This window comes from Cololabis saira, chromosome 15, assembly GCF_033807715.1.
Source record: "Cololabis saira isolate AMF1-May2022 chromosome 15, fColSai1.1, whole genome shotgun sequence".
In the NCBI taxonomy this organism is placed as follows: domain Eukaryota; kingdom Metazoa; phylum Chordata; class Actinopteri; order Beloniformes; family Belonidae; genus Cololabis; species Cololabis saira.
The window spans coordinates 13,264,175-13,282,372 of record NC_084601.1 but is presented as its reverse complement, the minus strand read 5'-3'; the positions used below and the strand labels follow the sequence as shown (position 1 = coordinate 13,282,372).

The following is an 18,198-nucleotide window of genomic DNA, read 5'->3' as shown; positions in this document are numbered from 1 at the left end:
GCCAGACCGTTCCTTTTCTCTTTTAAATCCCATTCATACGTACTCTGCCTGTCTAGGAAATTGTATTGATGGGATGACTAAATGCCACTTCTTTGAAGTAAAGGAAAAGAAGGAGGAAAACTGCGTTTGTGCCTCTTTTATGTTTACAGATGGGCTGCATTACAGTTAATTAATGGGAATAAGTTCATCCTTATCTGTACCTCTGTTGTTCTATGTGTCTCTATCCAATCCCGTGGCTTCCAGAGGGCAGAGACAATACAAAACATCACGCTACATTAGGCACCGTGGCACTGCTGACAGGTCTCCCTGTGTGTGCGTACACTTACGAGATGCCTCATCACGAACCATGAATCAAAATATAATGCACATGCAGGTTGCTAATGAGGCAAAACAGTCGCGTCGTACTAAACGAATTGCACAGACCTCGGTCAGCGTTTTATGTTTGGGATCGTTTTAACATCGGGAGCTAAGGTCAACCGGTGTTTTAGTGGGGAAAAAGTAACACATCAAAGGAATGTTGAACTTAATTATAACCAACTAGCAGGAGTTTTTCTTGAGGGAAGGACTGATCAATGTCAAGGAGAACCTGCACAAAATTCAACCAAACTTGCTTTCTATTTTAATTTGAAACAGAATGAAAAACAACGAGCAGCACAAGAACCGATCCAGTTGGCTGTTAAATCAATACTTAATCAGCCTTCTGGATAGATCTACCAGGTTGAAGATAGAGGCTTTCACTGGGACAATTGAAAGCACCCTTCACTGTTACCTTTTGTCTTCAAAATTGCAAATAGTGAAATACGTTTTTTTTTTTTCCCCATTAAGTTAAGTCTGTTTTCTCTTGGCAATTGCTCTCCTCGGGCTGGGTTATTTGAAGGCTTCGGGCCCATGTGAGTAATCACCCGCACCCATTCAAATACACACTTTTCTCACCTAGGAGTAAACTGGCGGACGAAAGGTCAATAGATTGACATGTAAAACAGACCCTTTTATGGTCACTTAAAGGGGAACAATGTTCCGCAACATGGGTTAACCACCGGTCATTCAAGCTGACCAAAAATCAGTGTATGAGTGAAAAGTAGAGCAAACTCTGAGTTATCGTTAGAAGAGGAAATTCACAGGAAGTAGCTGACTAAAATTACCCTTTTACTGGAGCAGCGGCTAAGTGGGATGACATTTCATTTCAATCCGATGAAGCAGGTGTGTTGTTTACCACGGAAGAAACATCAAAGATCAAACTTATTTATACAACAGTGCGTCCGTTTATTGTAATCCTATTCTAATGAATATTTAAACTGGGTGAGTGCTGGGTTAGGGTTAATCAATCAATCAAAAAAAAGAAAAAAAAAAAAGCATGTTGCGTGTTCAGCCCGTCTCTTATGGCGATAAAGGATGTTTAAAACTGAAAGAATAAGGAATCAGCCAATCAGGGCATCTGAAAGGTTCATATTTCAAATTAAATGAGTTGGCTAAATTATTTTGGTATTTGTCTCAACTCCTAACTTTTTTACATTTTCTTCAAATTTGTCTGTTTTGTCTCCTGGTTTGCTGTCAATCATGTGCTGTTCATCTTTAGTGTGCCATCATGGCGGACAACAAAGGTTATACCACCGAGCTGGAAAGATCCAAGACTCTCTGTGACATTGAAGCGGTTTTAATCAGTCATTATCAAATAGGCCAACTACGGTAGTCGTTGCAGCCCTAACAGCTGCCGGTGCACCTGTAAGATGCAGTGTGGTAAATGCTCCAACATTTAGAGCTGGTTCAGAGTTAGGCCACGTTTACACGTAGCCGGGTATTTACAAAAACGGATATTTTCCCCTCTACGTTTTCAAAAAAATCCTCGTTTAAACGGACCCGCATGAAAACGCTGTTAACGTCATGCCAGCAGATCAGAATCCTGGAAAAAACATCAACAAATGACACGTGTAACTTCCAGTTGAGGCTGATTTATGGTTCCGCGTTGCACCGGCGCAGAGCTTGCGGCGTGGGGTGCGCGGGATCTGTGCGCGTGCGCGTCACCGCGTGCCCTGCGCCGCAAGCTCTGCGTCGATCTGGCGCGGGACCATAATTCAGGCTTTACTTCCAAGACGGAATATAAAACAGGTAAAATACAAGAAAATATTGACGGTGGCCAAACTAATTGTAAACACAGGTCGCACACATGACGCTGGTGAGTTTCTGGTGCATAATGGGACGTTCTGAAGCTTAAATCTCCGTTTTCCTCTGTTTTCCTCTGTTTAGACGCAAACGTGAAAACGGAGTTTTTGAAAATCTCCACTTTGGCCGGAGTTTTCAGAAATGATCGTTTTTGGGGGCTTTGAGCTGCGTTTTCGTGTAAACGAACGGCCAAAACGCATGAAAACGCCTCCGTTTTTGCCCCGTGTAAACGGGGCCTTAGACGACCGTTTGGAAAAAATAGAAGGGGATTTAAGATTTCCAATGATGTTGGTTCCAAGGTTGAAAATAAGCTTGTTTCCAAGATAGGTGCATATGCTCCTCCTCAGCTTGTGGTGTCAAGAATGTAAAAATGTGCATGACATGATGCCCTTGACTCATTGATACCACCATTGTCCTCCTGCTGAAGCCGCAACGAGCTCTCGGATTCTTGAAGTCTGGTGCAGTGTCACGCTGGGAAAAAACACAAAATGCAGGCGACAACACGTGAAGCCAGAGCATCAGCATCATAGCTCTGTCTGACAGACAATCACTTGAACAAGAGTAAGCAGATACCAAGAACGCAAACAAAAAGACACACAAACCACAGTGGGAACCCCCACCTTTTTCCCACGCATTCTAAAAGAACACAATAAAGGATTATTGTGTCCCATTTCCACGAGGTTAATACATCTGTGTGTATGCACATGCATGCGTGCTGTAATCCTCATGTGCTTTCATGCCAGGGACTCATTTGTCTTCATTATCATCATACAGCTGGAGGAAACAGATCTGTTAGGGCTCATGGTGACTGTGCAGTCTCTCTGACCGGGCATGAAAAGAAAGTTTACTATCGTCCTGGATGTTTGTCATGGCACGCCACCACAGAGCTAGAAACACAAAGGGGAATAAAGCCTCAACAAAACGACACCTCCAGTTTTACAGAGAGAAGGGTGTCATTCTGACTTCTAGTCGTGCTTAGAGGCTTATCAAAGTTTACGTCTGTGATTATGGAGAATTTTTTTGTCCGCATCTAGTTAAATGGGGAAATCTGGTGGTAGAGCTCTGAGGCAAATCATGTCCTCAAAACCTTTTGTTTGGGTGATGAACATCCCATTTCAATCTTGTTTGTGAGCAAAAATGAACACGGAAAAGCTTCATTTTTATCCACTTTGCACATCTAAAAGAAAACTGCAAGAACTGCAGAACCCCTGGAAGCATGTCAAAAGCAATGCTAACAAAGTTGGACAGAGAACGGATTTTCCAGGCCCAATTATAACAGAAAAACCTTCTAGCTTAGTCCTGAAGAAAAATGATGGAGACAGCAGAAGTATGTAATCACAAGGCTGAGGTGTCACAAGGGTTTAAATGTGCACCGAAATGATCAAAGTCTTAGATATTATTTCCTAGCTGCTTGTCATTCCCACACATCTCTCCCCAAGAACACCTATACACCTCATCAATGAAGACCACCAGGCCTGCCCCGAGACTGGGTTATTTTGTTTTTAATTGAAACAACATACCTCAATTATAAAAGCCTCAGGATAGAGCTGTTGGTCCACTAGCCATCGCTTTAGAACAGAGGTCAAACCTCAAAGAAAAATCAAATATATTACTGCTAATGGCCTTCCAAATGGCAACAGACCAGATCACAGGTCGAATACGTGTGTGTGTGTGTGTGTGTGTGTGTGTGTGTGTGTCCCTTTCTCTCAGTGCAATTCCCAAGACCTTGAATAATTCAATTCCCCCTCATGCCTTTCAATGCTATTGCTGCAGTTAATAAACCACACAATTCCGTAGCTGATGAGAATAAAGCAATTCCGACAAATTAAGAATTGCATGTTCTCGACAAAAAAAAAAACTAGATTAATCTTCCAAATAAAGGAGGCTGTGATTAGAAAAGCCTTCAGGTGTTTTCTTATGATAGAATCTCGCACATATTCAAGTACACAACAGTAGTAGCAGGAGCTGCTGCACTGGCAGTGAACTTGACATGTAGACCTCGTCTCTGAATGCTGAAAAACACACAGAACGAATCCGTAGGACTAATTAACACGCGAGTGTGAAAAGAAAAGCTGTGGGTGGGACAACGGGAATGCATCTGTCTTGAGTGTGTGTATTTAAGGAGTTGGAAGTTGGAACTCCTGGGCCTATAATTACAGCCTGGTGGGACTAAAGCTGATAACTAAGGCTTGAAGATGTCAACGTCTAGGAGAGGAGAGGAGAGACAAAACCAACAAAAACAAGAAGGTGCAAAACGTGACACCGTATCGAGCTTTTCTGGTTCTCAGCAGACAGTCGCATGAAAATTGGCATTTTCCAAAACAATATTTTTCTTTTCTTTATAAAGTTTCACATAAACATAACACAGATTTAGAAATGTTTTCATACATATGAAGACAGCTAATAGGAGACTTGATACTTTATACTGAATGGACTTACCATAAGAATGTAATCCACCGTTATCACATTGAGTGTGATTAAAGGCAAGGTAAGTGATTCTATGCGTTTTCTAATGCAAGATGCTTTTTGTCATATTCAGTGACTATCTCTGCTCTATCCTCTAGCTGTGAGCACTGTAATCAGGAGCCATGGCTCTGTAACGTGGAAACAGAGCACATGGAAACAGAGCGGAGCTTCTTAAACCTTAACAAACATTGCTCCAGCCAATCAGGGAGAGCATTCATGCTCATGAGAATATAGTGTACGCACGTTCATAATACGGAATGTTTCATTGAGGAAAAGACAGAGATGGGCAAGTTTTTCTATATTTTGTTGATGCTTTGTTCAAATATGAAAAAACATAAAGTCATCCAGACCCTACCTTGAAGACGGAATCAGGCTATGACATCATCTGTATTTCTATGTTAAGTTAGTTTGACTACACAAAAGTAGAAGGGTGGCATTCTAATATTTCTTTTTCACTCTGGGACCTGTTTTCATAAATTTGACATACAATTCCTCAAGTATCTATGGTCTCTATATTTGCTAACAACATTCCTAGCAACCTGAACAACATGCGCACACAAACAATGTTAATGTTTTTCCATTAAGTAAAACTGTTTAATTAACCTTTATAACGCAACTGAAATACAACCACCCGATTAAGATATTGTACACACTTAAATGCAGTAATGGCTTTGACACAGCTTGCCTGTCAGCTATTAGCATAATTGATTAACATATTAATTGTTTTTCCTTTTTTGACATTTTGATTTATGCATTTGTGCAACACTGTTTTTTCATACAATCTAACTTCTAACGTGTAGGGTTGTAGAGATCCGTTGTTTCCTAAATGCAATGCATAACTCGCAAATATGACATCATTAATGTTCAATCACATGAAAATAGTTAACTGTTGCTTTACAATTATCAATATATGCACATCACATATCCTTGCAGCCCAATATATCTAACCACCATATTTCTACAGCCGCCCAGAATAGATAAATTATATACTGACTCTAGGATAACCTTTCAAGCTTTTTGCAGTTTTTTTGCTGCCAACATAAGACTTTTCCACACTGCCCCTTGGGATGGAGGCACCTTTGTTGTGCATCGATTTCTTGTTTGTAACCACGAGGGTAAAAGGATTAATTAAAATTGATGTGCCACTGATAGACGCCTGAGCTGGCCCATGGAGGTAGTCACAGAGAAGAACCAGAATGTGTATGTAAAGTGGGAGACGCGGTAGTGAACCGTAGAGCTGTTTACAAGGTGCAGGCTCGCAGACAGAGATTTGACACTGGGCTAAGGGTTGTCGTTGCAAAAACCGCATATCTGAAGCAGCGCAGTTGTGGGCCAACCACAGGGTGTGCCAAGCAGCTGCCAAAACCACAATGGTTACTTTCAATCAAGGCGCATACGCTGAGTGTCATATAAATAATGATTCAATCCAATTCAGTCATGCTCAATTACGCGTCATCTAGCCCGTGACCAGAATTGGCCGTTGTTTACCTTGACTGGCTCTGATGTAGGATTGGCCAAAAATACGCTTTTTTTTAAATGAGAGATTAAGGGGGGGGGGGGGGGGGGGGGGCTGACAGCAAAACACAAAGTTCTATGTGGTGCTCTGATGGGCTGTTGACCCCAAATCCTGCTTCACGACAGCTCAGACAGGCTCCAGCCCCGCCACAACTCTAAAGTGGGTATAGGGAATGCATGAATGGGGGGAAACTGTGGCAACTTGTGAAATAAAGGCCATAGTATGTCTTCTTTAGACCGTAACGTCAGATTTCATTACTACCTCCCGAGGCAAAACAAAGGCGGAACAAGAGTGTCCCAATTTTTTCCATTGAGGATGTTCTTATACAACATGCAAATAACACCATAGAGGTCCCGCGTTTACGGTGCTGTGTGTAAGGAGCTGTAGACATTAGTAACATTCAGTTGACCTATCAGTTATACATGGTACTGGCGAATGAGCCAATGGCTGTTGATTATCAGCTACACTTGGACCAGACACCGGGCACTTGTTCATTTCTGCGCCATAGAAAAAACCCTGGAAGGTCCTGACCTCGTATATATTTTGTGGAGTATATGCTAAAAATGATCAAATTAAATAAAACAATATGTCTGTAATGAAGCTTTGTGCATGTAACCTCCCTGAAGGAGGATCTAACATAATGCAATAGTAACTGTGTGTGATATGCTGGCAAAACCACAAAAACTGCTGAAACTATAATCTCTGGAAATACAGTTTCTTTCAGTGTTAAATAAATTTAAATTTCCTTCTTTCTCAAAGTTTTTTTCCTCCAGCTGTATTCGGTCAATCCCTCCGCCGAAATACAGAAACTTTCCTGACAGAAGTACCAAAAAAAAAAGAATGACTCTATTCCACATCTTCTTAAACTACTGATTGTATCGCAAGTGTGAATTTAAAAAGATATGCCTGTCATTTTCTGAACAACTTCTGAACTTTCTTTCTGATGTACTCGGGAACGACTGAGAAACTTTGGATTAAAAGAAAAAAAAAAAAACATATGCGGAAAAATATGCCCACTAGCAGATGTACCGGTCTGATAAGTAACCCATCCGTTCAGTACAGGATGACCTTATCTTTCAAATGAGCCTGTGCGATGAGAGGGAGGAAGCTGGTTCTCGCAGCACACAAGGGAGAGGACAGTGTCATGGACACTGGCTGGCCCTCGCACCCCCTCCCCGCCCACGTAGATGATCCAACAGTGAGGTCCCTCTCTCTTTCACAGTGAAAACAACAAAGCACTTTGCAGTTTAACCCTTCTGCACAACAAGAGGATATTAGCATTTATAAGATGGATAGTCATTGGCCTATTCATGATGGAAACCACAGTGGGGTTGGTGGGAGAGGCTTTTGAGGGGAGACAAATAAAATACATCTGCTACTTTTCAATAAACAGTCAGAAAAATCCTTAAAGTCACATTATCACCTTGATGTGAGTTAAATAAACTGAAATGCTCATGACTTCAGGTCGAGGGCAGGAGAAGAGAAGAGCTGCAGAAAGAGTGCAGTGGATTTCAAGTGGGGCTTTTAGTTTCTTGTGTTTATTGTGAAACAAAGCACGTGCTTTAAAGTGACTCACTGGAGAAGTGAGAGTCACAACACATGCAGATCTGGGCTGATATAACGGTCAGGGGGAACTTTGATTGCCTTTAGCACAGTTCTCACAAGAAGAACAAAAACACAACAGTATTCATAACAACAAAGTTGGAAACAGTCCGCCGCAGGCACATCCTCTTTATTAATTAACAACTAAATCTGTGCCCTGAATCTAATATTTAACTTTGTGGATGCTCAACAAGTTTAGACTTTACTCGCAGGGTGCAAGCCTGCAACCAAAACATGTTGTCGTGGGCGCTAATGTTTTGCATTAATGGGAGACAGAAAAAAGATCATAATAATAGTGACATTTGTTGGACACGTGAAGGAGCCCCGCGGCGCGGACAGGTAAACACTAGTTCAGGCTGATTTATGGTTCCGCGTTACACCGACGCAGCTACGCACCTACGCCGTACCCTACGGCGTAGGCTCTGCGTCGATTTAACGCAGACCATAATTCAGGCTTTAGCCTCTGCGCCGCCGCCGCCGAGCTAAAGTACGTCATAAAAGTTCAAACGCACCGCAAAAGGACGACCCGAAGTCCAGTTTGGGGGTTGAGGGGACACTCACCTGCGAAACTAGAGGGATGAGCGTCTGCTCCACGGAGCGGGTTTTGATTTCCAGGCCGGAATCAAAGTTGCTGTTCCCGCACGGAGATGAAGCCATTCCCGCCTCGCTGTGCCGGGCTGACGCGCAGGCACGATGCGCGGCACCGCAGACTTCTCCCGGGGACGGTGGTCGCGCTGAGCCGGTGCGAGGAGACCTGCGTCTGAACACACACACACACACCGGGGCTTTCACTCGGTTACTCGAGTGGGTGTCCTCCTCCTCCTCCTGGCCGGGGTTTAATCCACTGTGGCTGCGTGGTCGCGCCGCTGCGCCCGCTAATGTCCGCGCACTTTACTCAAATACGGCAGAGAGCGGACTGCAGCACACCACTGTGGGCAACCACACACACACACACACACACACACACACACACACACACACACACACACACACACACACACACACACACACACACATGCAACACACACACACACACATGCAACACACACACACACACTCATGCAACACACACACATGCAACACAGACACACACACACATGCAACACAGACACACACACACACACGCACACATGCACACACACACACACACACATGCAACACAGACACACACACACACATGCAACACACACAACACACACACACTCACACACATGCAACACAGCAAGAGGACACTTGTAGGTTTCCATTGCTTTTGGATAATGAAATAATACATGTTGCACAGAAGTTTAAGAAATGTCTCATCCACATTGGTACATAGCCTATGGGGAATAATAATAATCCATTAGGGCTGGGGATCATTCAAATGTGAAGAATCGATTCCATTCCGATTCTTAAGATTCAGAATCGATTATCACGCTATGATTGGATTCAGAATAAGAATCAGAATCAGAATCATCTTTATTGGCCAAGTTTGAACATTGTCCAACAGGGAATTTGACTCCGGTTGTTTCGCTCGCTGTAGATTTAAAAATAGCAAACTGTAAAGTAAATAAACTAATGTAGTAAATAAACAAATGTAGGCACTTATTAAAGGAGCATGAGGAAAGAATAAGAAATGAGACTCATTAGCGACACAACGACCGTCAGGGTTCCTGCAGCCAACAGCGAAGGCGGCACAGGAGCGCGTGTGTAATTTCATGTGATTTTCAAATCAAGCTCTAAATATGACTTACAATGTTATCTTACCTGGTCAGTAGGAAATGAACCATGTCAGCATTTGTTTTCAGTCCCAATTCAAGTTGAAGCTGCCTCCATGACTCAAACGCGTATCCAATGTTTACTCGTGCGCCGCCGAGAACGCGCATGCAGCGTCATTTGACGTCACATCTGCAGGACAGCGCAGGAAATTCGAGCCCGGAATTGCAGCGCATTTTGCAGCACACAGCCTGTTCAAGGCAACGGAGAGATACGCTAGAGGGCTCATTCTTTTTGGTTTGTAACGCTTCATCTGACATTATTACTAGAAAACTTAAAACGTATACGCATTTTTTTCATAAATCCTGCCTCATGCTCCTTTAACATATATACAATTAGAGAACTGAAAGGTGCAGCGGTATGAGAAAAATGACGGCTCTAAATAAAATAAAATAACATATGTACAATTTTTTTTAAAGTGAAAGGTGCAGCAGAATGAGGCAGACATGATTGTTGCTGGAAGGTGCATTGTTACAGAATGTGATAGTTATTATAATTACTGCTATTATTGTTATTGCACGGTGATTGGTTTCTCTGAGTGAGAGTTCATCAGAGCAACAGCTTGGGGGAAGAAACTGGATTCTAAGAAATTCGATTCGATTCCGATATAGATTTGGGTAAGTGTTATTAAAAATGTTTTTTCAGCTGTTGCATTAATTATATGACTGTGTAGTTATGCAACATATGAATACTTAGTATTATTTTGAGATTCAACAGCAAGTATTGGCAGCTAATGATGGCTGTGAGGACCAATCAGAATGCTGATATCCCAGAATGCTGATATAATTGCTTTCAGAAACATCGTGTGGGGCAGAATTATCAAACAGATCCAGGGCAGCAAACAGAAGCCCTATGAAATGGTTTTTATTTTTTCTCATTTTTGAGAATTTGGTTTTTAGGATTTTTTTTGCAAATGTAACCCCAAGACAGTATATAAAGCAAAGAAATATAGACGATTTATGCAATTATAACTGAAAACTTTAATGTTTTCATACCTTTAAACATTAAAAGGCAAAAACATGGCACTAGTTATGCCTGTGTCCAACAAAACATCCTCTTTTTGGGCATAAATAAAAAATACCAAAAGTTTTTTGGAATTAATATGAGAATCGATTTAGAATCGGAAAATCAATTTTTTCAACACAGGCCTATAATCCATGCAAACATACACCCTGTATCCCCTACAGCCTCCTTTCATCAAGCACAGTAAAGTTTAGTATGTTATGTTATGCAGTTATTTTTGTTTCCATCATAAGAAGCTGCCAACAGGAACAACATAAGGTTAGGGCTCCATTCGGGCTTTTGACCCCCATCTGTTAGGCTGACCAAAGCAATGGTAGACTTATGGTGGAGCCATGTAGACTCTATAAAAAGACCTGGACAATACAATGGCTGACAGAGCTGAAACAGTTAAGCCCCTTTTACATTGACCGACGCGGGGCGGCGTGTTGAGCTGGCCCCCGCGAATAACTCACCTCCGAGGGGACACTTACCCACCGGGTCAGGTCTAATGTAAGCAGGACTAACGTGGGGTTGCAGGTCATAGGAGGGATTGGTTGAGAACAGCCCACCAGGAAAGTTTTTATGTATTTATTATTCTTTTATAAAATAAGGAAACAGCTGATGAGTGTAACAGCAGCAGTGGAAGGTCACAGGTAGGGTCTATATTTGCAAGATGCGTAACTCGGGAGACGAGGAGATCCTCGAGTGACTCTGATGGCCGCCATAAACCGGCGTATGTCTGGAAACTCAAAGGATGGTGCATTGTTTGAACAAGTGGATGCAAAAAATGACAAACCAGGGCTCCTCCATCCTCTGTTTGAAAATGACACCTGTTTGAGGGACGTATAAATCTTGCTGATGTAGGTACAATACGTCATTCTACATGCCCACCCGCCTTGCGTTTACATTACCCAACGTGCGTTAAACATGCATTTATCATCCAGCGACAAGAGTGGGATCCAATCTAATAACGATTTAAGACTAGTGGACTTCTATTGGGACCGCCACTCACAGGCTGGTCACAGGTGGGTGGACCCTGGCAACATAGCCTCGGCATCCTTAATATCTTTCAGAGAAGAATTCCACCACTACAATGCGGCTCTATCCAGCTGCCTGGACTCTCTGGCCCCCCTCAAACACCGGTCTGTCTCCTATGCCCGCCCAGCCCCCTGGTTCACCTCAGACCTCCGCATCTCTAAGACCACCTGTCGCCGGTTGGAGCAGCTCCACAAAAGAACTGGCCTGACCGTCCACCGGCTGGCTTTTGAAGAGCATGTGAGGTCATACAAGGATGAACTAGCCAGAACCAAGGTGAGGTATTACTCCACCCTCATTGGCTCGCAAAAAAATCACCCCAGGACACTGTTCTCCACCATCAATCGCCTGCTCCGCCCCCCTGCCGCCCCCTCTACTACAGAGGACCAGGAGCGCTGCTCCAAGTTTCTGGAGTTCTTCGGTGCTAAGGTGGACACCATTCACCAGCAACTCCTCACACCTGACCCTCCCTCCCCCGGCGGTTCACTAAGTGGTGCGCCCCTGGAGCTTCCCTGCCCCCCCCACTGCTCTCTCTCTTCTTTCTCCCCTGTCACCACCGCACTGGTCACCAAACTGGTCACCAAAGCCAAAGCTTCCTCCTGCTCTCTGGACCCCATCCCAACTGCTTTGGTGAAAGCCTGCCTTCCTACCCTCTGTCCCGTCATCACTGACATAATTAACTCCTCCATAGGCTCCAGTACAGTGCCCCCCAGTCTTAAGATCGCCTCCATCACTCCCATTCCGAAAAAGCCTGGTTTGGACCCTGAGGACCTCAATAACTTCCGGCCGATCTCCAACCTTCCCTTCCTCATTAAGATCCTGGAAAGAGCAGTGGCGGCCCAGCTCCACCAGCATATGTCCAACCATGAGCTCTATGAACCCTTCCAGTCAGCCTACAGAACCCACCACAGTACTGAGACCGCTCTCATCAAAATTCCAAATGACCTCCTCACTGCTGCAGACAATGGTAAAATCAGCATCCTCATCCTCCTCGACCTCTCCGCTGCCTTTGACACCATCTCCCACACCATCCTTCTCGAACGCCTGTCTGCTCTCCTTGGTATCTCTGGCTCTGCTTTATCTTGGTTCCAATCTTACCTCACCAACAGAACTCAGTTTGTCACCATCCTTGGCTCCTCCTCCCACCCTGCCCCAGTCAACCATGGTGTCCCCCAAGGCTCTGTGCTCGGTCCAACCCTCTTCACCACCTACCTGCTCCCCCTTGGCCAGATCATACGCCACTATGGTCTCAGTTTTCACTGCTACGCTGACGATACCCAGCTCCATCTCAGCACCTCACCATCCTCCCAGCTCCCCCCACAGTCTTTGGTTAACTGCCTCTCAGCCATAAAATCTTGGATGACAACTAACTTCCTCAAACTCAACAGCAATAAGACAGAGCTCATGGTTGTGGCCCCAAAGTCACTGCTCCGGAAGGTTGGAGATCTGCTCATCCAGGTGGACGGCTGCACCATCACGCCATCCTCCGAGGCCCGTAATCTGGGCGTCATCTTGGACTCCACCCTCTCCTTCCAGTCACACATCAAGTTGGTCACCAAATCTGCCTTCTATCACCTCAGAAACATTGCACGTCTCCGTCCCTCACTCTCTGACTCTGTGGCAGAAACACTAATCCACGTTTTCATCACCTCCCGACTGGACTACTGTAATGGAGTCCTGTCTGGGGTTCCAAGTAAAACCCTGGACAGGCTCCAGTACGTGCAGAATTCAGCTGCCAGGGTTCTCACCCACACCAAGCCCTGGCAGCATATCACCCCCACCCTCATCCACCTCCACTGGCTACCTGTTAAGTTTCGCATTCGGTACAAACTCCTCCTACTCACTTACAAATCCCTTCACACTCTCGCCCCCCAGTAACTGTCCGACCTCCTTCATCACCACACTCCCTCCCGGAACCTGCGGTCTTCAGACGCTGGTCTGCTCTCCATCCCCCGGACCAGACTGAAGACCTTTGGGGACAGAGCCTTCAGTGTTGCTGCCCCCACCCTTTGGAACTCTCTCCCCGCTGTAATCCGTGACTCCCCTTCTCTGGACAGTTTCAAAACCCAACTCAAAACCCACCTTTTCACCCTGGCTTTTCCCCATTAGTGCCCCCCCCCCTGTTGTTTTGTCCCGATGGTGTTTTGTTTTGTTTTGTTTTGTTTTGTTTGTTCTTCCTTGGTTTGCCTATGATCTGTAAAGCGACCTTGGGTTCCTTGAAAGGCGCTATATAAATGCAAGTTATTATTATTATTATTATTATTATTAATTATTATGCTCTAATTGGTCTTTATTCAAAGGTGAGTCAAGTTCACTGAATGTGCTAAGTAGCTAAAGTGGCAGCTAGCCTTTTGACACCATTAACATCAATCTAAAGATCACGCCCCTAATTATGCATACATGTGTGGATTTTCACACATTTATGAGATTAAATGCAGTTGTCAGATATGTGAAATCCAGCTATGCAAACAATGTATAAATAAATATTTACAAAATATACGTTTTTACATGTTTCTATGCAAAGTTGGGCAGTTTAACGTTGGGGTAATTGGAGATGGACTTGATTTTGGAGGCAGCCCCTAGTGGTCATTCACCATACTGCCATTTTTTTATTACCACCGCAATGAGTTCTACTCCCAAAAAACTCAGCGTTGCCCCTTGGATGGAGCTGGAAACACTGCAGTCTGGTCAAGAAAGGATCGTCTCTTGTGTTTATGCCCCCAAGCCACAGCTTTATTAATGCATGAATGATTTGTTTCAGATGATCTTGAGGCCCTTTCAAAACTCCTATGAGTCCTATGATGTTTGCAGCGCCATACATCACACTTCAGAAACAATAAGGAGACAGAAGAAGACACTGCAGACGTTACAGTTTTGGGGTGAGTCACGAGCGTTTGCCTGTATTTGTCTAATCTGGACCTGCTTACAAAGGTGTCATAAATGTAGGTGTGTACTTATTTTTGCACATGACTAATCAGGGTTTTTTTTTTTAATGAGAATAATGAAAAAAAAGTGCTCGCTGTATATGCCATGTCCTTTATCCTTATCTTTTGATGATATTTCAACTCAGTCATTTCCATGGTGTGCACTTGGTCTTTCATGTGACTGTAAATAGCAGCATAAACTCCTTGAAACCTCCCACAGCCAACGCAGCCCCTCATCTCTCCCAAGTTTTCCAGACTACTTAAACAGTATCAACATCAAAATGAACCCTGTAAGCCGTGTTTACCCCTCACAGATCAAAGCTTCTGTTAACCATCCGTACACACTAAGAAACAAGGGACATAACATCTCTTTAACTAATATGTTATTTTTCTTCTTTCTCTCTTTAAATATAATATATATCCACAACAGTGCTGAATATACTGTATCCTTGCCACAATCTTAGCCTGAATGAACTTTTTCCAAATTTTCCGAGTGGATCCAGAAGCTATTTCCAACTTTACAAGTGCAGCGGTGAGTAAAACTTGACATTACGAACACAGCAGATGGTGGAGAACAGATACGACTTGTGAGGACTACGGCACTGCTCATAATGACGTTTTGCTCGTCTGCTATCTCATTAACTGTGGTGGCTGGCAGCGGACACAGGCACTGTTTGGGTCTGTGTGTGGGTGTGTAAAAGCTGTCTGCTACTCTCAGGGCCAGCCGGTATTTATTTAAAACCCCTCAGTTACGCTTTAGCAAGCCCTCCTTGTTTACATTGGTTGGGGTCCAGACACACAAAGACGTGTACACACATAAACTCACACACCTACAATGCATCATTATGATGGTATGCAAGCAGTTAAGTGGGGAAGGTTGTGTTCCACTTTGATGAATGGCTCTACTACCAGCTCGATGGTATCTGGGTGGTATATGGTATATTTTCTCCCCAACTGATGAGATAACAAAACCCACATGGGGTACATGTGTTGTGCTATACTAAACTGTACCGGTTTAAATTGTTCTGGTCTGGTCCTGTAACAACTTAAAAAAAACACACAGTGTTGAGTTAACGTGGAGTTGTTACCTAAACAGCGTCTCTTTTATTCTACAATATTCAATATTTACCTTTCTATATCTAATCCCCACCTTGAATTTTGTAAACTTACCTCAAACTCTACACAAACAGGAAGTCCTTTTTGTGTACTCTCATCTGCACAGTCCAAGGGCACTCATTAAATATCTCACGCTCACGCATGCTATCATTGTGTTGGTTACAGCTGCTCCAGTCTCTCCCCGTGCTTCAGAAGTGCTGACTGTCGCTCTGTCAAGATGGTTCTTTGTGGTTGTGCAGCTACTGGCACAGAAGGTCCTGAGTCGAAGGAGATGGGGATTTTTACATTCTGCACATTCTGTGAAATGAGTACACTCACAGTCACTGCCCCTCATTGGATCGGCTGATCGAAATTTGTGATGCAAAGGAAATATTCATTTGTTGCATAAGTCCGTGCCTACATATTTTTAATGTGCATGTCTGCACATGACGATGTTTTAATATATTTATATATATATATATATAAAGCCTGATGTGCCTTTGTCTGAGACCTTCTGCTGAACTCGCCCTCTCAGCACGATACAGTGACTCGAGACGGCCTCTGTGGAGGAGACGAGTTCAAGCGGAGGTGAGGTCTCCCAGTTGGACGTTCATCTGGCTCTGCTGTGTTTTCACTTACTGACCCTGAACATTTTTACAGTTACAAGTTTTGAAGCTTTTTATTTCCAGAGATAAACTTAGCGATTCCCTGCGGACAAGCACTTGTTTATAATGTTAGATGAGTTTAATCCTAGCTTTGGCCGCAAGCCTTTTTCTTTTTTGTTAATAAAGGATCTGTTCAGAGCAGCGCTGGGAACTCGGCAGAACTCTCACATTTTAATATGTTCAAGTGAAAAAGGCAGTAGTGCTAATAAGGAGCTGGTAATCGGCCTGTCCTTTGTGGCTGTCCTCCTGTCAAGGAGGCACCCTCAGGGATGAGGTTAATTTAATTACATGTAAACAAAATGAGGCAGCAGCAAAGTGCCATGCAGACACCAAGCCTAGAAATCTTGGCTTTTCTCCATGTCCACTTATGTTACACAACCATGGACATATTGCATAGTCTAATTATCACACTGTTTGACAGCTGCCTCAGTTACAAATACCATGAGATGCAAATGCGTTGGGAAGTGTTGAGGTTCATCTGTGCATTTTCATACCTGCCTCATCCTGTTCGGGGAATTTTGGGGTGGGTTTGGGAGAGTGTTAGGTAGATCTCATCTGGTTTGAGTGCCGTGTGCCGTTGGCCATCTGTCCATCATGAGCCACACAGAAAAACCAAAAACACGCATGTTTATATCTACACCTGCAAACTCCACACAAAATAGTCCTGAGCTGGGATTTGATCTGAGAACGTTGTGCTGAAAGATGACAAAACCACCCCTTTCCTGCCTGCAATAACAAGAAGGCTCCAAGATAAACCAAGTTGTTTTCAAGGATTGCCTGGGGGAAAAAAAAAAGATGAAGCCTACACTGTGACCAGCTGCTAAAAATAAATATAATGTTCCTCCTGATGTTAACAAAAGGGTACAGTAATTATGTGCTCGTTAGCTATACCACAACAGTGCTAAATTAAGCTAGTTTATAGGTGTGTAAGTAAGAAACGTCCATCAGAATCTCTCATGTAAACAAAAAAAAAACCCAGGTCTCTCCATCATAAATCAACTCCTAGGTATAAAATGTATTATGGTGATTATCTGAAATACTACTGGGCCTCAAACGACTTCAGAGCCCTTTCATTTTGATCATGCTGAGATATTAAGCACTTTGTGGCGCTGTACTGCACAATAAAAATGAATGAGCGTATCATTCAAGTACATCATCTTCACTGCAAAGCATTTAATTCCCTGCTGTCATACAGTCTTGAGGCCTTCAGCAGGGACATTAAGACCCCCGTGATCGCATTACATAGGACAGCATTGTTCAGCGTCACGGTGGGAAACCTCTAACTGAGAAATAATTGTAAACACAGCAGATTTACATCAGGCTTTCTCAAGTAACAAACTGACTTTTTGACACCATCAAAGCCTCTGTTCTCTTACAAATATTAGGAAGATGACATGCTAAGATTGGCAGGCCTTTATAAAGAGAGAAATGAAATTCACACAACTATTCTGAACTTTGGGTGAAAACACAGACCCAGGTCATAGTGGAATTTTCCAGCATCCAAATCTTCATGGACATCTAAGTAATAACCCACCAGCATCGTTAGCTGGTTAGCACCGTTGCCTGGCAGCAAGAAGGTTCCCGGTTCAAAAACATGTACGTTAGGTTGATTGATGTTTCTAAATTTCTTGTAGATGCATGTGTGCATGGTTGTTTTTCTATATGTGTAGCCCTGTGATGAGCTGGTCCAGGCTCCAGCAGACCCCCGTGACCCTGTTGAAAATGGATGGATGGAATCCTTCAAGCACTGTAAGTCTCAAATCGTGCATTCAGAGTCACTCATGAGTGTGTTCAATAAGTCGAATAACTGCCATTGAACGACCCCCATCTTTCCTGGTTGATGGAGAGGCAAAAGACCTCACCTTTCCTGCCATGAGAGGCTACATTTCAAGGTAATTCTACATTACATAAGCAGTTACAATGATTTCACTGCAGACAATTACATGCACAGTCAAAGCAGTACTAAGATAATAGAGGA

General features: G+C 43.6%; 1 protein-coding gene across 2 annotated transcripts in view; it reads right to left on the bottom strand.

Annotated features, from left to right (window-relative positions):
- The window catches only part of ctnnal1 (catenin (cadherin-associated protein), alpha-like 1), a 58,962-nt gene extending 43,315 nt beyond the window's left edge, over positions 1-15,647 (bottom strand). Inside the window, exons 1-2 of one of the 2 annotated variants that reach the window (XM_061742630.1) lie at positions 15,631-15,647; positions 8,306-8,504 (exon numbers count right to left, since the gene is read on the bottom strand). In XM_061742630.1, the coding sequence (XP_061598614.1) occupies positions 8,306-8,401 (96 nt within the window). In that variant the 5' untranslated portion in view covers positions 8,402-8,504; positions 15,631-15,647. Of the gene's footprint in view, positions 1-8,305; positions 8,648-15,630 lie in introns of those variants that run through there. The other variant, XM_061742629.1, reaches the window with a different exon arrangement.
- Positions 15,648-18,198: the final 2,551 nt, after the last annotated feature.